Genomic DNA, 22,274 nt, shown 5'->3' with positions numbered 1-22,274 from the left:
TGAACCCAAGCAGTCTATCTTAAGAAGGGAAGCAGCCTGTGTTCTTAGCCACTAAATTATGATGGCTTTCTTAGATTAGATTAGGACAGTTAATGAAAAGTTCTTGAAATATGCATGAGTAGCACAGATCACGGTTGAAGTATAAGTTTCAACTATACCAGAGTTAGACATGTAACATGGGCCAAAAACATGTTTTAGGAAACACTGGAGACAATTAACAATCCAGAGGACATGAACATAATTCTCATTGTTTTTCTCTGCCAGTATGAGGTGAAAGCTCCCGTTCCTTCTGCCTGTTTCAGGAATATTTGTAAGCAAATGGCAAAAATGCATGAAGCTATATTTGATCTTCTTCCAGAAGAACAAACACAAGTGAGTAGTAATTCCTAAAACTACTTTTTTTATACATAACATATGCATACAGAATTGGAGTGTTTTTTATATACTTTTGGTACAGTTAAGCCTAGTTCATTTTTCCGATATGATTATTTTTTCAGCTGTTATATTAACCTGTGAAATGTGGATACAAATGTCTGATTTCAAAGTGCCTCTAGCTCTAACAGGCCAGAGCAATAATTACTCTGCTATATGGTCAGCAATTATAAAAAGCAGATATTTTGTTTGTCCATTGAGTATAGAGATCCCAGATTCTACTTACATCATTCATTATAGTATCAGTTTGAAAATCAGAGTTGGCATTTATCAATAGTAAAATATGTTGCGGTTATTATAATCCAAATGGGATAGTGAAGGAATTAGTGATAGAATTAATCATGAGAGGACACATGAAATAACTCAGTCAGTATACCTTATTTTTGTTAGATCAACATAAATGATCTTAGTATGCATAAACCAGGAAAATAGTAAAATTTGGCACCTCTCACCTATGAAATATCCACTCCTTGTCCCTACTGTCTTCCCCTACAAAAGTGTTATCAGAGTTTTCTCCATTGTTCACCTACACTTCGACCCCATCCCCTCTACTTGCTTTGTTTCCCTCTCCTGATACTTTAAAGATTCCAGTGTTTTTTCCCCAATCTTTTTTTTTTTTTAATGTATATTTATTTTTGAGAGAGAGTGTGAGTGAGCTGGGGAGAGACAGAGAAAGAGGAGGACAGAGGATCCCAGGCAGGCTTTGCACTGATAGCAGTGAGCCTGATACGGGGCTTGAACCCACAAACCATGAGATCATGACCTGAGCTGAAGTCAGATGCTTAACTGGCTGAGCCACCCAGGCGCCCCTCCAGTCTTCTTTACCCACCTTAGCTTGTTCCCTCTATACGAGGCTATCTCATTTGAGCCCAGTTGTAGAATGATACAGTGTTGGAATACAAGCTTAGTTGTATGACTAATGAGCTTAACTTTCACTGGAATTTTTGCTCTTCAAACAAGTTTCTTATTTGAGTTTGCCTCTAATTGGTTGAGTATATAGAAATGGTATCTGGGAGCAAATTAGGGTCTTTTGCCTATTCTTTCTCCTGGTGGTTTCCTTTCCCGTACCACCTCAGACTTCCATCTGACAGTACCTGTTTTTCTGCATGCTTCCCTAGGTTTTCATTAATCATTCCAAAGTCATGATTAAATATCATCCAACTCCTTTGAGACCCACTGAGGATTGAGGAGGAGCCATAAGATATGGAGCACCCACTTGGGTCTCTCTTTTTTTTTCCTTATTTCTTCCTAGCCAAGCCATCCTTCTCATTCCAAGTATAAGATCTCACCTCTGACAGTCTCACTTTTTGGATTTGTCAATCTGAGTTCTAATTATGGCCAGGTCAAGGAGCTGGGCATACAGGTATTTCATGTTTGTTTTTTTTTTTTAATCTGCATCATAATTTAAAGGGAACTCTTATCAAAGCTGGGCAAGAATTAGATTTTTATGTCAGTATTGTCACATGAATACCAGTAATTCCACAAAATTCCATAGGTGCCTTTATATATATTTCCTCCCATAGAAAACACGTTACTCCACAAAATCTTTTTTTTTTTTTTTAATTTTTTTTTTTTAACATTTATTTATTTTTGAGACAGAGAGAGACAGAGCATGAACGGGGGAGGGTCAGAGAGAGAGGGAGACACAGAATCTGAAACAGGCTCCAGGCTCTGAGCAGTCAGCACAGAGCCCGACGCGGGGCTTGAACACACGGACAGTGAGATCGTGACCTGAGCCGAAGTCGGACGCTCAACCGACTGAGCCACCCAGGTGCCCCCACAAAATCATTTCCAAAGATTAACTGTATATAATTTCAGGTCAGGTATTTCCCACAGAAGTATTGGGCCATTGAATCAAAACTCTGCATGCAGGAGCAATAAAATACTTTGAAGTAATTTTATCAATTTAGAAGGATGAAAGTATCTTTGCCTCTACTATTGTGACTTTGTTGTTTTGTGTTGAAGTTCCTATTTAATATACTGCAGAATTCTCCATTTCTTTATACCTGGCTTGGTTGATCCCAGTTATATATCCCAGAGGACTTCAAAGGAGCAGAAAGGCAGTGATAAATCATATCACTAAAAGAAGTACTGCTGATAAGAAGAAAAAGAGGTTTTATCCAACTATGGAGAAAACTGTACTAAAATAGCAACTAAATACCTTCAGAGTAGCATCTTAAAAGTATATGCCAAAGCAAAGATTTTTAAAAAATATTTTCTCCTGGGTGGCTCAGTTGGTTAAGCGTCCAGCTCTTGATTTCGGCTGAGGTCGTGATCTCAAGTTTCAGGAGTTCGAGCCCCATGTCCGGCTCCGCACTGATAGTACCGAGCCTGCTTGGGATTCTCTCTCCCTCTCTGCCCCTCGTCTGCTCGTGCTCTCTCTCAAAATAAATAAACAAACTTAAATATATTTTTTCCAAATAATATTGATTTGATACTGATGACTCAGATGCTTATGTCTTCTATTTCAAAAGAGCTTTAAGAAACCATATTACTTCTTTTCCAGATGTTATTTTTAAGAATTAATGCAAGTTATAAACTCCACTTGAAGAAACAGTTATCTCATTTAAATGTGATAAATGATGGAGGACCTCAAAATGGGTATGTTTTCAACATATTTTTACTACATGCTCCAGTATTGGATTGCCTGATTGGTTTTTATTCATTATGCTGTCCTTTTCCATTATAATCTTGCCAGATCTGCACCATGGTAAAATCAGCAACTTTTTCCTCTGTGGAGAGGACATCTATATCAACTTGTCTGTCTATCTACATTAAAGTGTTTTATAAGTGGTCAATTACTTATATGTCTGTTTTGAGGTAGTGTGGGTCAGTAGCACATCCTTATGTTATGCAGTAGTCTCCCTGTATCCAGACAGGACTCAAAGTCCTACTTTGTAGCTGTGTGACCATGAGAAGGTCCACTTAACTTCTGCCTTATTTATAAAATGAGAAGGATAAAATCTTCTGTAACTTTCATAAGGTTACAAAAAAATGTGTGTGTGTGTACATTTTTATTGTAAGCTTTTGAACAAATTATATGTACTATCAGTGAAATATTTTAGTTATACAAAACAATTTAGAATCAGAAAACTTGGGTTAAGTTCTGCCACTTACTAGTTGTGTGACGTTAGGTAAATCACTTTTATTTTTGCACTTTTATTTTCTTGGATTTGAAAATAGGGATGATGGTAAAAAGTACCATCACAAAATTTTTGTGAAGAACATAAAGATATGGGGAAAATTTATGTAAAATACAAAAGCACTGATCATGAAGCTACATCCTAATATGATTTTCTCAGTGTGCTACCCGTTCTGTGGATTTTAGGAATAAAACATTAAGTTTTGGGCTTCAATTTCAAACTTATAGGAACAAATGAAAAAATGCATTTTGGAGTCAGAAATTGGCCCTGTCCAACAAAACAAGTACACTGAATTGATTTTGCAAAAAATATTTGGGAGCTTCATAATACTGAATGTGTTGGCCACGCTGAGTTAGTTTTATGCAACAATATGATTCTCTCCCTTAATTATTACCTGGTTCTTCTTTTTCTTTTTTTTTAAGAATTGTTATTTTCAAAAGTTTCAGAGGTACAGAAAAGTTCAAGGACAGTTTAATGAATACCAAATATGTCTCAGAGACTGTTTTTAAAAAACTAGTACTTTTAAGCCTGCTCGACCCATAACCTTCTATTTTTATTCCCATAGCTAAGTCTGGGTTGGTTCGTTCATGGGTTTTTTTGACCAGTAGTTCTGAAGCATTGAAGCTAACTCATTACCTATTATTTTCTCTGTTAATATAGCTATTTGGGGGTCTTACCAACCTAGAGATCTTCACTGTCATACACTTTTAAAGACACTAATTCTGTGTAAGTCAATTCATGTCTTGTGAGTGATTCCTTGAAAGATAGTATTCCCTGAAAATTGACCTCTAGACTCTAGCAAAAGACATAATAAACTACCTGCTTATAAGTAATTTTTGTTCCTGGAATGGCTTTAAAAATGTACTTTTTTTTTTCAAGATGAAATTCACATAAAATTAACCATTTTGCAGTTAACAATTCAGTAGCAGTTAGTGCATTCACAAGTGTGTTCTAGTTCCTGTTGTCTAGTTGTCCAGTCAGATAATAAAATAAGATCAAAGCTTAAAAAAAAAAAAAAACCAAGAAGAAACCCTGTACCCATTCAGCAGTTACTTGCTACCTTCCTTCTCCCCAGCCCTGTTTTTTAAATGGAATTTTTTTTATTTAAGACATTTTAAAAATACAGACATAAAATATTTGTATTGCTGATACTTAATCATTAACATTTATCATTTCGCTTGGAAAAATGTTCATAATGTTTTAAAAAAATGGCATTTCAAATGAAATTGAAGTATCCTGGCTCCCATCTCCAATCCCATTCTCTTTCCCCAACCTTAGTCAATATGTCTAATAAATTTGGCCTACATTTTTAAGTCCTTCTCCTTATCTCTAGATCTTAAAAAAATATGTAGCACTGTTTTATAAACTTACATGGTATATTGTACATGTGCTGCTTACTTTATTCCACTCAGCAGCATTGTTACTGGTTTATCTATTTGATAGGAGTTGTCCATTTTTTGACATTTCTCCCACTTGAATCAACTATATTTAATGCAGCCATTTCCCCAAGAGAGATTTTTAAGTTATTACTTTTTTCCATTACAACTATGCCACAGTGAAGATCTATATGCATGTCTAGTGGTGTAATCATTTCTTTAGAGTATATCCACAAGTTAATACCAGCATATGTACATTTTCACTCGGCTAGGTTTTGCCAGAATATTCTTCAAAGTAGCTGCACCATGTTGTCAACATTTGCTATTAGATTTTTTTAATAATTGCAGGTGGTATCTTGTTTTGATTTGCATTTCCTAATGTTTGTCATCTTTTCATATATTCATTAGTCATTCAGGTGTTCTCATTTCACTTTTCCTGTTCATTTTCTTTGTCCATTTTTCTCTTGGGTATTATCTTTTTCTTGTCGATTTTAGAGTTTTGCATATGCTCTCAAACTAATCTTTTGTTGGTTATATGTGTTTGCCAATATTTCCTTTTATGTTAAACAATAATTTTCAACTTTGATAGGATTATGGAAATATTTTTAAATGGAGATTTGTTAATTTTAGGTTTAGTTTTGAATGTGGGGGACCTTGCCTTAGAAAGGTTTTGTTCTGTTTTGAGCTGTTGCTGTTAGTTTCAGTGCACTTACCATATTATCACAAGTATAATTTCAAATCTTTTTAAAGCATCTTAATTAGATGAGTTTTAAATGAAAAATATGGTCCTTGTTAAATTCTGCCATGTGATGAAAGGTCAAACATTAAGCACGTAAGTCCAAAAGCATTTATAAATTAGACTGTAGTACAAACATTAAGGGTGCTTCTAACACCTCTGTCCCCGTGTAGTCCAGCGATCCAGAACTTACGTGTTCATTAAAATACTAAAGCTGGATTTCTTCTTCTCTTTTACAAACTACTAAATTAAGGTCTCCTATTCTTCCATGGGCCATATTTGTCAAAATATGTCTACTCAGACCAGTCCCTGTTTTACATGCATGGAGCTTTGATATGTATCTGAGTGTTATTTCCTGGAATGTTCTCTCAAGTGTAGACATTAATGTGACAGCTCAATGCTCAAAAGTGTTAACACTTTCTTTTCTCATCTCGTGTTGCTATATATCAGTATCTAGTTTTATATGTAGTAATATATATGCATGAATCCCAGCCTTCATTAGCTTCTTTGGATGTTACTCAGGAAACCTTGTCTTTCACCTGATTTCATTTGTCATATATATGTACAGTTGATCCTTGAACAATGCAGGAGTTAGGGGCACCAAACTACTCACAAGTATAAAACCCACATGTAGCTTTTGATTCCCCAGAAACTGAAGTACCAGTACCCACTGTTGACCGGAGGCTTTACTGTTAATACCAACAGCTGATTGACACATACTTTGTATGTTATATACTATATTCTTATAATAAAGTAAGCTGGAGAAAATGTTTTGAAAATCATAAGAGAAAGTACATTTAGTGCTGTACTATGTCAAAAAAAATCTAATTAGATCCACGCAGTTCAAAGCTGTGTTGTTCAAGGGTCAACTGTATAGTCTAGTGACAACTGATTACAAAAAAACATCTTAACCTATTATTTTTCTATTTTGTTTCATGCTTTTTAAAGATAAATCTATTTTTTATTGGGCAGAATTATGAAACCAATTTCAACCTGCACTGGTTTATTCCTTTTCAAGGTATTTATTGTTGAAATAGAGCGCTCTAACTATATGATGGCAGGAATCTTGCTAAGAGAAATATATTGACATTTGGTCCCTAGGAAATCTGAATTTTAATAGTCTAGCAGCTAGGAATAAGACTGACTCTGTGAGCATTGCTACTTTATCGTAGAGAGTGTGAGATTAAAAATAGTTTTCTCTCCAATGTTTAGGTTGGTCACAGCAGATGTAGCTTTTTACACTGGAAATCTTCAAGCCTTAAAAGGCCTTAAAGATTTGGACCTAAATATGTCCGAGATCTGGGAACAGAAGAGGTGATGACATACTGGAAAACTGGGTAGCTCATCTGACCATGGGATGTGTATGTTTATGAAGAAAATATGGATGCCTGTGATTCAAGAACTGAACCTGGAACCCAGAGTGAACGGGATAGGGGAAGGGGGAAAGGAAAGTATCAGTGTTGGGAAACTGGGATTCAGTGGGATCTACAAGGAATGCCATTTTTATGCTTCCTTCAGTGAGGAGTAACTGATCAGGTGTCTATAACATTTTTCATTCTCTCTGGAAACAGACTCAGGTTTCTTTGGACCAAATCCAAAAGAACACATAGCTGTAACACAGCTGTAGTTGACTAGAATGCTCTGTATACTTTATATTAAAAAATGCTTTGCATTTCTTCCAGTGCAATGAAATTCATATGGTGTCCCACCTTATTTAATGATGGTACAATTTAAAATATTAAAATCTTAGTCAACCTCTGTAGAAAGTTTTCTCTATGAAAGTAAAGCTGTTTGAAAAATTATTTTTTTACACAGATCTTTCTATGAAAAATAAACATCTTTTGATTGCTTGGATTTAGGAACTCAATTTTTGTTTTAGTGACCAAGTTTCAGGCCTCGTGTGTCACGTAATCTTTCTACCACCACTGTATGTCATCTGAGTAAAGCCTTCCAGAATAGTCTAAATACTTGAAAGTCTGATCACAGTAATAATTAAAGAAAAAGATATTGGCATTTATTTATGCAACTAATTTAAATACTTTTCAGAAGGGGTATGTGAAAGGCTGCAGTTTAATAGCTGTATTTTTATACAAGTATCTATGAAGGGTTGGTTTGTGGGTTTTTTTGCCTTTTTATTTCTAGCAAATGGTTAGAATACATTTTCATATATTCTGCGTATTTATGAGTTCTCATTTTAACATTTAGATAACAGATGAAGTATGGCCCCCTTGGGTTTTTGTTTTTAAGTTACTTTCGACATGTATATGAACAAAGACCAGGGAGAAATGGAACTTTTAAAATACAGGCTGCTGTTCTGCGGCCAGAAATATAAGGTGATGAGTAAGTTAAAGATTTTATAATACCTACCTTCAAAATTAGAATCAGTAGCACTCCACAAATGAAAGTGCCTGTGCCTCACCTCACACCGGGAGTCTTGCCTAACCCCGTCAGAGTGCCTAATCTTGTTGTGATTATGTACAATGAAATAATAGTCTTATTTTGTGCTCTTCCATTTCCTAAAAGGAAAGCGTGTTTTCTTTATCATTACTAAGGTATGTCATTGGTTCTTAAACTGTCTAAAATAAAGCTGTAAAAAATTACCAGACTTTATAAGGCAACTTTTTTTTTTAATACTGTACAAGTAAATTTTAAATTACAAGCAGCCTACTTAAAAACAAGAATGGAAAAATTAGAAAATGTAATTAATCCTTAGAGAAAAGCCACAAATTCAACTACCAGCAGAGCTGATGTGGAAGGTTATTCATGAATATTTTCAGTGACAACAAGACAGCTTCAAGGAAAGGGAACTTGTTATAAAGTTCTACCTCCACCCCACCATACTGGAGAACAAGTATGTAAGTGAAAAACCCTACCTCTACCCACCCCATCCCTTCACCTGGGAAAAGAAACATTACTTTGTGTTCATAAGTAGAGAGTCTGTGGAAAGCATGGCAGGCATCCCAGCTTTAGAACTAGATGAAAGGTATGGAATACCTTCAGGTTTAATTCCTATGGAAAGAATGATGTGGTTAAGATTCTTAGAAATGCAAAAACTAGATGTGTCAGGTAGCTGGCCAGTGAATACTTAAATATTTCAAGACTAAATCTTCCAAACGAAATAGCAACTTTCGCCAAGAGTCAACTGTTTTTCTTCATTTCATAAAGTTAGCATTGAAAGTATACATGTACACATGGATTGCCTCACAGCTTTATTTTTTAAATCACAAGCAATTCAAAGTGACCATCATTGAGGCCTCTGTTCAAAGATGTTCCAGCAGAGCTGCCCCAGTTTTAAGATTAAACAATATTGCACTTTAAGATGAACTTTCAGGATCCTCATTAAGGAAAAGTATTGCTTCCAACTGTGCTTTTCTTGGACTAAAAGCATATTGCAAACTCTACTTTAAAAATTAACACTGCAGGGTACAGTAGCATAGTAAAGTACCTGCCGAGTTTAGAATCCTAGAGAACATTTCATCGTTAAGAAACTGTTTAGCCCATAATTAGTATGAAGTGTACACAGTATTTTTTTTTTTTCATTTCAGTGGTCCAAGATCCGAAGGTTCCCAGATACAATCTTGTTCTCTAATACTGCTCCAGGTGGGATGTCAATTCGGTCACCATGATTTGCAATGATGATAACTGTTCCCTATGTGACAGGGAAAACAAAACAGAAGAGAGTGTACTTGAAACTGCAGCCGAAATGCAACTGATTTCCTTACAATCACCGAATTTATGCAGAATTCCATTTACAATGGAACAGTTGTATTTCTAAGCAATATTAACCATGAAAAAATATGTTAAGGAAAATTGTATAATGTGTCCCTCTAACAATCCTGGCAGTAGTTCCAGATGCCCTGCCTCTGTATCAGAGGTGGTACCAGGAGTGAGAAGTGGACCCAGTGCCACAGCATAACTGGTCCTTTCGAAGAACCACTTGCAATGTCACCAGCATTACCTACCTTCATAAAGATACTGAGGTGCTTGGTTTATATTTACATATAGGTTTGGATTTGTTTTGTTGTTAAAACCAGTTTACTAATTTATTTTTCATGTCTTAGGGGAGACTGTTTAGATGAGGCAGTCTCAGCAATAAAGTTCCGTGTACATATATGCATATGTATATATACACACGTATGTATGTCTGTATAGTTGACCCTGGAACAACATGTGTTTGTGCAAGTCCATTTACATGCATTTTTTCGATACAGTACTATAAATGTCTTTTCCTTATGATTTCCTTAACATTTTCTTTTCTCTAGCTTGCTTTGTTATAAGAATACAGTACAGGGGCGCCTGGGTGGCGCAGTCGGTTGGGCGTCCGACTTCAGCCAGGTCACGATCTCGCGGTCCGTGAGTTCGAGCCCCGCGTCAGGCTCTGGGCTGATGGCTCAGAGCCTGGAGCCTGTTTACGATTCTGTGTCTCCCTCTCTCTCTGCCCCTCCCCCGTTCATGCTCTGTCTCTCTCTGTCCCAAAAATGAATAAACATTGAAAAAAAAAATTAAAAAAAAAAAAAAAAAAGAATACAGTACATAATAAAAACACCTACTAAAATATGTGTTAATCAACTATTATCAGTAAGGCTTCCACGCAGTAATAGACTATTAGTCTGGGGGAATCAAAAGTTAGATGGGGATTTTCAGCTGCATGGGGCTCAGCACCCCAAATCCCCCATGTTGTTCAGGGGTCAACTGTATATACATCTAGACACACACACACATATATATATACATACACATATATCCTTATGCTTTTTCAAGATCTTCATTTAAGTAGTTTTACTAAGAGTGCCACATGTAATCCAGGCATAGGAGTTTTAAAAAAATAATTAGGAAAAAGCTGTGGTATCTTTGATTCTGCGCTTTAATATTTATACCCATAGTCCTTCCTATTTAAGCTAGAAGAGTACTCACAGTACCCAAGTACTATGGTGTAGTATCTTTACTATCAGTAAGATCAGTATCTTTAGACTGATGACAACAGATTACCTTAACAGGAATAGATTATGTTCAGTATAACTGAAGTTAACATTTTTTCTACTTTCATTAAGATTCAGATTTGGTGAGCTAATGCTAATTTAACAGTGATTCTATTTTAAAGACTCCGATTTTCAGTAAAATAGTACCAGTTAAATTACTTCATGGTATTTGCTTTCCATTTGAATGATATATTCCATAAAGTTCATATATACAACAATTATGATTGTATTTTAACTATGTTGTATATCTACAGAAGATAGTATTAATACTAAATATTGTGGTAAGCTATTTCATTTTTTAAATGTATTTATGTCTTATAAACAAACATCTGGTATAGACTAAGAAGTATTCCTTAAAATAAAGGTAAATTTAGGACTAGAAAATTAAACTTGTTTTGTAAAGCTAGCAGAACTAAAAATTTCATCTTAACACACCTTTAGTGAAACATTCTTGCCAAATGTCACATCTCCTGAAACTGTGAGGTGATCCAATTCAAGCATATCTGGTATACTTTCAAATCTCCTTAGATAATCCTGAACCTGAAAGAAAAGAGAAGGAAGAAGAAATTGTTTCAAAAATGGGTTAACAGAAAAAGCAGGTATTCAATTTACAAGTTAGTTTAACTGAACTGTGAAAGCATTATTTAGGGCCAAGCTCAGACCCTCTATGGGAAGAACCAATTTATTAAGCACTTTCTATATGTTAGATCCTGTGCAGGAGAGACCAGGAGATATGAACAACATCCTTAAAATCAAGCAATTTATACCACCACTGAGCAGATCAGACAATAAATTAAAAGATAGGGGTGCCTGGGTGGCTCAGTTGGTTGAGCAGCGGGTGACTCTTGACTTTGACTCAGGTCATGATCTCATGGTTCTTGAGTTCAAGCCCCATGTTGGGTTCTGCACTGACAAGACTCTGAGATTCCTTCTCTCTCTCTCTGCCCCCCCCCCCCAATAAACAAACATTAAATACATACACACACACATACATACATACATAAAAAGGTAACCAGGGTGCCTAGATGGCTCAGTCAGTTAAGCATCTGACTTTGGCTCAGGTCATGATCTCATGGCTTGTGGGTTTGAGCCCCGCATTGGGCTCTATGCAACAGCTAAGAGCCTGCTTCGGATTCTGTATCTCCCTATCTCTCTGTTCATCCATTTGTTCTTGCTCGCTCTCTCAAAAATGAATGAATTAATCAAAACATAACCAACATGATAAGAGCCCAATGAGTAATTCAAATAATCTGGAGTTTAGCTGGAAAGAGAGAGAGATCATCACCGTTTGAAGCAAGCTAGACTGGAGCTGGGCTTTATGGGATGGGTAGGATTCAGAAGAAATGGAGTATTTCATGAACAGCAGCACAAATTATCATTATAAATGATTATCTTTACCGCCTCTTGTTTCCTTAGATTTATAGGCACTAGAAATTGTCTGTCTTATATGGCCTCATTTCCTGTTTTGCTAAGAAAATTAGAAGCAACCTGAAAAGTTTCACTGGCTTCTGCTACCACTCAGTTGCTCCCTAGCCCATTACTCTGTCCCCCCTGTTACTGGGGTGGGACTCTTTACTCCAACTTAAGGCCAGTCCTTCTTATGGCCTAATTCAAGGGTATTATCCAGTGATTATTTCTCCTTCAATGTTTTCTCCCTCTGACTGCATCAATTCTGATCAATGTATAAATGTGCCATAAATTCTCCCATCTTTAAAAAGCAAACAAGGGGCGCCTGGGTGGCGTAGTCGGTTAAGCGTCCGACTTCAGCCAGGTCACGATCTCGCGGTCCGTGAGTTCGAGCCCCGCGTCGGGCTCTGGCCTGATGGCTCAGAGCCTGGAGCCTGTTTCCGATTCTGTGTCTCCCTCTCTCTCTGCCCCTCCCCCGTTCATGCTCTCTCTCTGTCCCAAAAATAAATAAACGTTGAAAAAAAAAAAACAAAAACAAATAAAAAGCAAACAGAATATCTCAAATCATATATCCCTTTCTATCTATGGCTGCTTTTTGTTGTTGCTTTTCTGTAAAACCAATTTCTTGAATTAGTTGTCCAAATTCATCTAATTTCTCTTCTATTAAATCCATTCCAGTCAGGCTCCAGAACCTCTATATTGATAAATCTGGTGGTGAATTCTCCTTGATCTTACTGGAACCATTCATCTTACTTGAATCAGCAGCAACATCTGACACAGGAGATCTTTCTTTCTTTCTTTTTTTCTTTTTCTCTTTCTTTCGACATTTTCTTTTTTTTTTTTTAATGTTTATTTATTTTTGAGACAGAGAGAGATAGAGCGTGAACAGGGGAGGGTCAGAGAGAGAGGGAGACACAGAATCCGAAGCAGGCTCCAGGCTCTGAGCTGTCAGCACAAAGCCCGACACGGGGCTCGAACTCACGGACCGCGAGATCATGACCTGAGCTGAAGTCGGACGCTTAACCGACTGAGCCACCCAGGCGCCCCTCTTTCAACATTTTCTTAATTTGGCTTTCAGGACATACACATTCATGGTTTTCCATGCAGTTCCTCACCTGTAACTCATCAGTCACCTTTACTGCTTCCTTCACCTCATCCCCATCCTCTAAGCCTTGACTACCTTAGGGCTCAGTTCTTGGGACACCTCCTCCTAGGTGATCCCTATCTCACGGCTTTAAATACCAGCTGTACATGGAGGACATGTACCTATATCTTCTAGATCTCTCCTCTGATCTAAAAAGAATCTAATAAATTTGAAGGTCTAATAAATTCAGTATCTCCAAAACTCAACTCCCCATCCTGCTTTCCCTACATCTGTTCCCCTAAACCTACTTCCCCCATTTCTGTAAGTGGCTGGCAATTCCATGCTTCCAATTGCACAAGCTAAAAACCTTGGCATCTTTCCTAATCTTTTCTCTTACACTCCCCATCTAGTCCAACAGCAAATCCTGTAGCTACAACTTTCAAAATATCTCAGAACGTCAACTATTTCCACTGCCATCACCCTGGTCAAAGCCACCATTTCCTCTTGCCAGGATTCCTGCAATAGCCTGTTCCCTGGTTTCCCTGATTCCACCCTTGCTCACCAGATCAGTCACTTCACCCCTCAGCTCACAACTCTGATGGTTTTCCATCCACCAGAAGAAAAGAAAGAAAAAAAAAAAAAAAAAGCCACCTACATTCCCAATATTCAATGACAAGGTTCTACATATTGGGCTTGTTCCCTCTTTGACCAACTCCTCCCCCCATCTCTCACTTGCTCTGCCCCAGGCAGACTGTGTTCTGTCCCTAAAACACATTCATCCTCTGAGTAGCCATTAACCACTCAGCCCATATTCTCAAATTAGAGCAGCTCAAGTTCTTATCTCCTGCAGGGTATGGAAGAGTGAGGGGAAAGTGAAGGCAGGGTGAGGCTGGGTAGAAAAATGGCTGGCAATACCCTTTCAGAATGTGGGAAAATGGTGAGTATTTGTACCACCAGGATTTTCCCAGCTCAGCCAGGCTGATGAGAGGCACCCAAAACAGGGACTGACGCTATCCTGGGAAATGCAGCATTGCCACAAGACCCAGAATCATCTGCCATCAATATATGAGGCAGTACATACCTCCACACCAAGTGGCACTTAAACCACAACCAGGACTAGAACAGGCCTGGAGGGCATAACAGGACTCCAGGCCAGCCACAAAGGCTCACCCTGTCACCTTCATTAACCTCACAATATTTTATGTGATGAAATTTTTTTAAATATTAATTTATGAGAGAGAAACAGAAAGAGAGCAAGAGCAGGGGAAAGAGGGAGAGGTAGAGAAGCCCAAGCAGGCCCCTCACTGTCAGTGCAGAGCCCTATATGGGGCTCAATCCAACGAACCATGAGATCACGACCCAAGCTGAAACCAAGAGTCAGACACTTAAGTGACTGAGCCACCCGGGAACCTCCATGACGAAATTTTTTGAATTCCATTTATCATGTTAGGGTGGGGTTTTACTATACTTGCTATTGCCCTTGCCCGGAATGCTTTTCACCCCAGATACTTGCATGATATACTTCATTTCTCAGTGAGACCGTCTCTCTGGCCGCCCAGTATAAAATTATATCAACACCACCCCACCCACACATTTCCTACTCCTGCTTTATTCTCCTTCATACTATTTCCCATCACTTGACATATATACATTTATTTGCTTATTATCATTCTTACCTCACCAGAATATTCACGAAGGCAAGGATTTTAGTCCATTTTACTTGCTGCTAAATATCCAGCACTTAGATCACTGCCCAGCACATGGTAGGGGCTCAATATTTGTTAAACAATTAACATTCTCCCACTGATGAAAACAGTAAATGGTTTTACAAGAGACATAAAGTAAAATGTCCCAAAATGTAAACATTCTTTTCTACTCTATAGCAATAATCAGATTTCAAAAGTGAATTACATGTTTATCTTCAACAGCTGATTCCTTTTAAAAGACATCAAAGACAGAGGACTAAATAGGTTAGCAGCTGAGACTAATTAGACCCCAATTCATATGTGTATCATTTTTATACTTACACATTTAAGAAATACAAATGCACATGTGTATCGTATCTATAATTACGTACCTTTGTAAAAGAACTGCCTAATTTAACCAAGGGTACTGTAGGAAATTCCCTCTTTTCACTCATTGTCAAAGATCCTGCATTAAGGCTATAGAGGTTTGACATCACAAGCAAGAGATCTGATGTGGTTTTGACAGGTAGAAAACGGCTCCTAGGAACATTAATACCTAGAGAGTTCTCAAAACTTTTAATGGCAGCCCCTACTGCAGTTTCTAACTGAATGACATTCAGGCCTCCATCCAAAGTCTGTAAGAAAAAAAAGGGGTCAGGGGGAGAGGAGAAACAGGTTTTAGCAACTTTGTTTTGTGGAGGCTAGTTAATATTTGGGGAGTGGTTTCAGAGACCCATTGAAGGAAACAAGAATTTTGAGAACTGATATTTAGCAAGCACATACCATATGCCAGGTGCTTATACATACGTGGTCTTTTTTTGGCATCATAACTCCTCTCTTTATTAATATTTCCATTTTACAATAAGGAACCAAATGTTCACACAAAACTCATGCAAGGTGCCTGTCTGTGGCCAAAAGACCTTTAAGTGTCAGAGCAACAAGTAAGACCGAGGTCGGTTGCTCTATTTTGGGGCCCTGTGCTCTTGCTGCTACCACAGCCCCAGGTGAAGTGAGGGTACCAGGGCTTGGCAGACTAAAGAGATGGATGGGTGTAGACTCGGAAGGACAGGGCCAGAAACTGGAGAGACTGACTAGGCAAAAAGGAGGAACCAATGAATAGATAGACCAGACAGAGTGGGGGCAGCAGGTCTGCGTGCAGCCCACCTATTATGATCTTAGGAACCAGGGAGACCAGGGCTGCACCTGTGGCTTACCTTTGGATTCACGATGATTTCCATATCAATAGCATTTTGCTCTTGCAGTCTTTTAACTGCCGCAAGAGAGATCCATAGGTTGTTTGTGTTAAATATTTTGAATTTTGATACAGACTTGAACTCATCAACATGTGCTTTTGGCACTTGAGCGATTTCCACCAGTCTCAGTTTGCCTTCATACTGAGTGAGGGTCCCACCCTAGAAAGGCAGACAGGAGTGTGTGAGTGCCTCCACATCTCTCCCAGTCACAGCCATACCACACTATTTTCTAGTCTGTGAAAGGACATTGATGATAAAGTCCCCCAGAAATCAAACGCTTTCGCACTGATTCAATCTGTAATACGCAGCAACATACATATTATAGTAGTGAACCAAAAAAAATACTCAGGTTGTGTGTCATTTTATACTGTGTACGCACCCTCTCATCCATAAGAAAAGCCGTGGGAGTGTATCCGAGTCTTCCTCACTTTTCGAAGGCCTGCTACTGGAACGGCCATTCCTCTTATTCCCAAACCACAGTCCATCACTAAACAACTAGTCCTACCACCTCAGACCCTGCTCTGACTGGCTGCAGGATCAGCGGAGAAGAGGGAAGACAGAGGCACAACTGGATGAGAAGTGACCCCATAGAGTGGCCTCCGCTTAGAGACGTTCTTAAAGTCATGAGGTGACAGCAGTGTAGGGAGAGGGGAACGTTCACTCACCTATCAGGGGGCATTTGCAAGAAGCATAGAACCCAGCCCAGGAACTGACCATTTTAGTATTTACACACTGTCTACTTCTCTTACTCCCTGTGGCTAAGTAGTAAAACCTTGTGTACCATTTCATCAAATGCCAAGTGTCATCACCACTAAACATGCAAAATTATAAAAAAAATTTGTGCCAAACAACTGCATTTTTTTCCAATTACAGAGACATTACAGTGATAAAAAAATACATTGAAGTGCATAAGTAAAAACAGAAATAGTAAATTTTCACTAAAGGAACAATGAAATAAATACACTTAAGCACCAAACTAGAAGAATATTAAAGGTATGAACAAACATTGAAACTGTTTTCACTTAGGATTCAGAATTATCCTACAAATATATGTGAAATTGTTTTCAGTTAGAATCATCCCTATAGATTACTCAACAATACTGTTAACTCTTGATTTATATCCACACAGTTATGTCAGGTGAAACTTAGAGTGCTCTATAGTATACTATCTCACTCTATCTTACAGTGATGTTATCAAGTGGATACATGTGTTTTGCTTCACACAAAAAATTCTGCAAATAAAAATAGCTTGAGCTACATAACCTGTCAAATGTGAGATATGAATCCCCAAACTGCTTCCTCTCAGTATTTACCTTTACATCTGCACGTGTTTTATTTGTGACTTCCATGACAAATTCACAGGGTTTCCCATTGGGTGGGTTCATTAGATGATTAAGAATATAAAGATCCACAGTGGCACCCAGATTATCTATGTTGGACACAAAAATATACTCTTTGCCTTCTCCTATAAGGGTGTCAAGCAAACCAGAGTTGTAGAAACTGGCGTAAATATCACCGTGACCTGGAGGGTACCAAGCTTCTGTATTTTCCCCTGAGTACGAGACATCCTTTGCTACAGGCAATAAAGATTCCTTATTAATCCTCGGGTACCTTTAAAAAAAAAAAAAAAGTCTTTTTCAATATCAATTCGGAGAGTATTCCAGACCTTCAAGTAAAACAGTGCATTTAAAGTTAAATAAAACTGGGGCACCTAAGTGGCTCAGTTAGTTAAGCATCCAACTTGGTTTCAACTCAGGTCATTATCTCAAGGTTTGTGGGTTCGAGCCATGCATTGGGGTCCGGAGTTCTCTCTCCCTCTCTCTCTGCTCCTCCCCCTACCCCATGTGTGCACACGTGTGCATGTTCTCCCTCAAAAATAAAACTTTCAAAACACCCACAAAGTTAAATAAAACTTTTCAGTCTATTAAAAGTAATCAGGTAAATCCATTTAAGAAAATCTCTTTAAAAAAATCTCTTATCTGTGTTGTTCAATAATCAATTAACTTCATCATAATATTTGCTGCAAAAAAATTTCCATCATCATACAAATGGGAGGACACTGCATATTCTTAAGATACTAATATATTTTGTAACTCTTAAAGAGTCATAGATTAGAGTACTCTAATTTAATGAATTTACATGAAGTCAATTTCTCAAACTTACTTGGCCTATCTGGGAGATCTATCTGGGAGAATCTGTCCATTCTTACAAAGACATCTATTCAGGGGCGGTGCTGTTTCTTTCCCAGAAAAATCAACAGCAGATTAGTGCTCAAGGACATGTGCTTCCTACCACTAGTGAGAACATGTACCCGGGGCTGGCAGTGGGGGAAGGGGGGACAGAGGAGCTAGCACTGTAACAGACCAAGGACCAACCAGAAAACAGAGGAAGAGCACCTGCAACATAGAAAATGTCCATGTAAAAGTAGATTAAAAACAAAAACAACTGATGATACAATTTTAGAAATACCCATTCTGTACAAGTTCACATAGCCCCATATCCATCCTTAAATGGAAGACTTCTTTTCCCAGTTGCCTGGGCTTTATCAAAATTCATCATCTGAATTCCTTTCTATGGGCACACCTTGGAGATACTGCAGTTTCTGTTCCAGACCACAGCAATAAAACAAATGCCGCGATAAAGCGAGTCAAAATTTTTTTGGCTTTACAGTGCATATAAGAGTTATGTTTACACTATACTATTGTAAGTGTGCAGTAGTAGCATTATGTCTTAAAAAAACAAAAAAACGTGCATACCATAATTAAAAAGACACTTCATTGCTAAAAAATGATAACCATCCTGTGGGCTTTCAGCAAGTCATAATGACTGATCACAGGTCACAACAAATATAAAGAAAAAATCTGAAATATTGTAAAAATACCAAAATGTGTGACACAGACACAAAGTGAGCAAAATGCAGCTGGAAAAGTGGCACCAATACCAACAGACTTACTTGTTCAATGCAAGGTCACCACAAACCTTCAACTTGTGAAAAACTACAGTATCTGCAAAGCACAACAAAGTGGAAGGCAATCTAACAAAGTGTGACTGTGCTTCCCTTCCCCAAAGATTTTTTCCAGAAGTTATTAAATTCCCCCCAAGCCTATTCAGGATGTTGAATAAATGTCTTCCCATATGAAAGAAAGTTATCAACACGGTAGACTATAAAAGATTTTCATAGACCCATGTGGATCCCAAATATGCCCTCAGAAAGCCAAGACCTAAGCCAGCCTCAAATATTCTGAACATGGAACAAGCAGGTTCTCTCTTAAGAATTAAGGTTATAGGGGCGCCTGGGTGGCGCAGTCGGTTAAGCGTCCGACTTCAGCCAGGTCACGATCTCGCGGTCTGTGAGTTCGAGCCCCGCATCAGGCTCTGGGCTGATGGCTCAGAGCCTGGAGCCTGTTTCCGATTCTGTGTCTCCCTCTCTGCCCCTCCCCCGTTCATGCTCTGTCTCTCTCTGTCCCAAAATTAAATAAACGTTGAAAAAAAAAATTAAAAAAAAAAGAATGAAGGTTATAGAATTGCAGAGTGACTGTATCACCTATCTATGAACAAGTGTTCAGCCTCTAAAGGCACTAAGCATTTGCAAACACGAGTTTGTGGCACTGCACATCCTGATGTTGCTCTGTTTCAACAAGAAAAAAGTCTGTTTCCCAGGAATAACATCCCTCAGACTTATTTTTTTTAACTTATCGTACCTGCTTTGATTAAAAGTGTAGATTTTCACACGACAATGATTGTACTTCTGTAGTATTTTTTTTGTATCTTCATCCGTGTTAAAAGAGTTCATTAGAACAAGAGGAACATCTGTATTGTAGGTTTTGTTCAAATGCTAGGGAGGAAAATAACAGATTACTCGGATTTACTTTACTTTCACTTAAAAGTGTAAAACCCTTAATGTTTAATCACAAAGTATCCAAAACATTACCTATATGCAGCCAAATATAAATATTTAGCATAAGCCAGACATTTTGCTAAATAGTTCACCACGTACTTGCTCATTAAATCACAATCCTATGAAACAGAAACTCTTGTCTGTGTTACATGGATGGCTAAACTGAGGCCCAGAGAGGCAGAGTCCAATTCCGGAGTTGTGTGCCCAGCCAGTGCCCTGTGGCCTTACTGGATAGGCAAATGCTGACTACGCATTTATTGACTCTGTCCAGAGCACAGTGGGGATGAAAGTACAAATCTTACAAAGACACAGCTCCCTACTCTCAGGATTCACGTTAAGAACTGTGAATCACTCCCCAACTGAAATCTTTTCAATCTCTAGGAAAGGTTAAGGGGCAACACAGAATGAGAAGAAAACAGGTTCTCAGAAGTCAGACTACCCTCTTGGGCAAGTAAATCAACCTCTCTGTGCCTTGGCTTCCTCATCTGTAAAATGGGGATGAGAATAAAGAGTACTTAGCTGTTGAGTCAATTCATGAAAAGAGCTCAGAGTGATACTTAGTTTACAGTACATGCTAGATAAACGTGAGCTGCTGCCACTGCTAGTCTTGTAGTTGCCAGCATCATATTAGACACTAGAGATAAGAGATTCTTTTTTGCAAAACACAGGCCACTGCCTCTGAAGAATTTAAGGTCTGTGATTAACAACTTTATCGTAAGAGACACAGTTCTTAGCATCCACGGCACCCAACCAGATCTGAAAATTCTTCCTGGCCTCCCAAAAGGGGTTAATAAAGCCAGATCATCCCAGCTGGGAGGAAGGCTGCCACTAGAAAGAAATTTGGCAGAGGAATGGGGGAGATCAAAGGAGACTCCAAAAAGATCCAGAATTGCAACAACCACAAGGGCTATTTAAGATCAAAAGCTTTTACATCACCCTAAGGATTTGCCCTTGGGATCACCAAACCTTTTTATGTACTAATAAAAAAAATAAAGATAGCAAATTCCTTGCTATCCACATCTGTTATTTCATAACATTTATAATAACCTAAAACTGACTTTAGTAGTTCATGAGAAAGGCTGAATGTTACTCACTTCAATTTGCTGAACGGTCAGATCCAAAAAGGTATTCTCATTCCTCACACCAATCAGACTTTTCGGACCTTTGCAGCCCATGCTGGTTCCCAAACCACCATTGAGTTTCACCACCACCAGCTTATTTAGTACAGAAGATATATTATCAGGTAAGCCTCTGGCCTTTATCTTTTCATAGGGCTGAATCTGAAATTGAAAAAATAGAATTCAAATAGGTTTTTTTTAATGTTTATTCATTTTTGAGCCAGAGAGAGACAGAGCATGAGCAGGGGTGGGGCAGAGAGAGAGGGAGACACAGAATCCAAAGCAGCTTCATGCTCTGAGCGGTCAGCACAGAGCCTGACATGGGGCTCAAACTCACAAACCGTGAGATTATGACCATAGCCAAAGTCAGATGCTTAACTGAGCCACCTAGGCACTCCTAAAATTCAAATTGTTTTATGAGAGGTTAAATCCAGTCAATCTCAGGGTTATTTCCATGTTTCCTTAAAGAGTTTGCTTTCTTCACAGAAAGTTTCGACTGCATTTCCTTTAATGACACAAGTCCTTCTGGTACAAAATCAAGTACTTACTTGCAACTTCTCTTGCACAAAGTAGTAGTTCAGTGGCTCATTTACATTGTGATGGAGTACAAGAAGGGGGAAAAGTTACAGTCTACAAATATTTGCCTGGCTGGTGAGAACATGTAAGTCTCTTGAACTGCCTTCAAAAACTCAGAATTACTAATTTGCTTCAATATAGTAAATAGGATACACAAAACTCACCAAATCTTCAAACATTTCTGGTACAGAATGGATCTACTTCAATTCTGGAGAAGTACATATGTGATCACACATTATCCCTTCTCCCAAAGGAGGCAAAAACAAAAACCAAAATGTTCCTTGCAATTCTCCTCCATTCAACAGTTAAGTCTGCCCTTCAGAGAAAGGTGGTGTAGGGTTTTTGTCATACTTCTAAGTTAGAATTTAACTGTCAGGCATCATTTTATAGAGCTTGTATTGGAAAATTCAGTGTGTTCTCTCTGCTCCAATAAATACTCTGATGGGGTGGGAAAGGCAAGAGCTGGGGCTGGAGAGAATCTCCTTGTCTGTTTCTGGGAGCACAGAGCATTACTCTTCAACTTCTCCCTCCTAGAACAAGAACAACCACACAGCGGGAGACCAAATTGTTTTCTTCAAGGCAGAGGC

The 22,274-nt window shown here is 38.2% G+C and overlaps 2 protein-coding genes across 6 annotated transcripts in view; one reads left to right on the top strand and one right to left on the bottom strand.

Annotated features, from left to right (window-relative positions):
• Positions 1–22,274, top strand: part of VPS54 (VPS54 subunit of GARP complex) — a 139,225-nt gene that overhangs the window by 81,680 nt on the left and 35,271 nt on the right. For 3 of the 5 annotated variants that reach the window (XM_045446226.1, XM_045446228.1, XM_045446227.1), the window contains exons 21-23: positions 265–372; positions 2,939–3,033; positions 6,900–8,287. In XM_045446226.1, the coding sequence (XP_045302182.1) occupies positions 265–372; positions 2,939–3,033; positions 6,900–7,005 (309 nt within the window). In that variant the 3' untranslated portion in view covers positions 7,006–8,287. Of the gene's footprint in view, positions 1–264; positions 373–2,938; positions 3,034–3,130; positions 4,650–6,899; positions 8,288–22,274 lie in introns of those variants that run through there. The other 2 variants (XM_045446230.1, XM_045446229.1) reach the window with 2 other exon arrangements.
• The window catches only part of UGP2 (UDP-glucose pyrophosphorylase 2), a 65,558-nt gene continuing 52,167 nt past the window's right edge, over positions 8,884–22,274 (bottom strand). The window contains exons 4-10 of the mRNA XM_045446231.1: positions 21,088–21,273; positions 19,797–19,930; positions 17,409–17,706; positions 16,057–16,254; positions 15,235–15,477; positions 11,102–11,206; positions 8,884–9,336 (exon numbers count right to left, since the gene is read on the bottom strand). Of these exons, the coding sequence (XP_045302187.1) occupies positions 9,229–9,336; positions 11,102–11,206; positions 15,235–15,477; positions 16,057–16,254; positions 17,409–17,706; positions 19,797–19,930; positions 21,088–21,273 (1,272 nt within the window). The 3' untranslated portion in view covers positions 8,884–9,228. The remainder of the gene's footprint in view (positions 9,337–11,101; positions 11,207–15,234; positions 15,478–16,056; positions 16,255–17,408; positions 17,707–19,796; positions 19,931–21,087; positions 21,274–22,274) is intronic.

This window comes from Leopardus geoffroyi, chromosome A3, assembly GCF_018350155.1.
Source record: "Leopardus geoffroyi isolate Oge1 chromosome A3, O.geoffroyi_Oge1_pat1.0, whole genome shotgun sequence".
Lineage (NCBI taxonomy): Eukaryota > Metazoa > Chordata > Mammalia > Carnivora > Felidae > Leopardus > Leopardus geoffroyi.
This window is presented reverse-complemented; position numbering and strand designations above follow the sequence as displayed.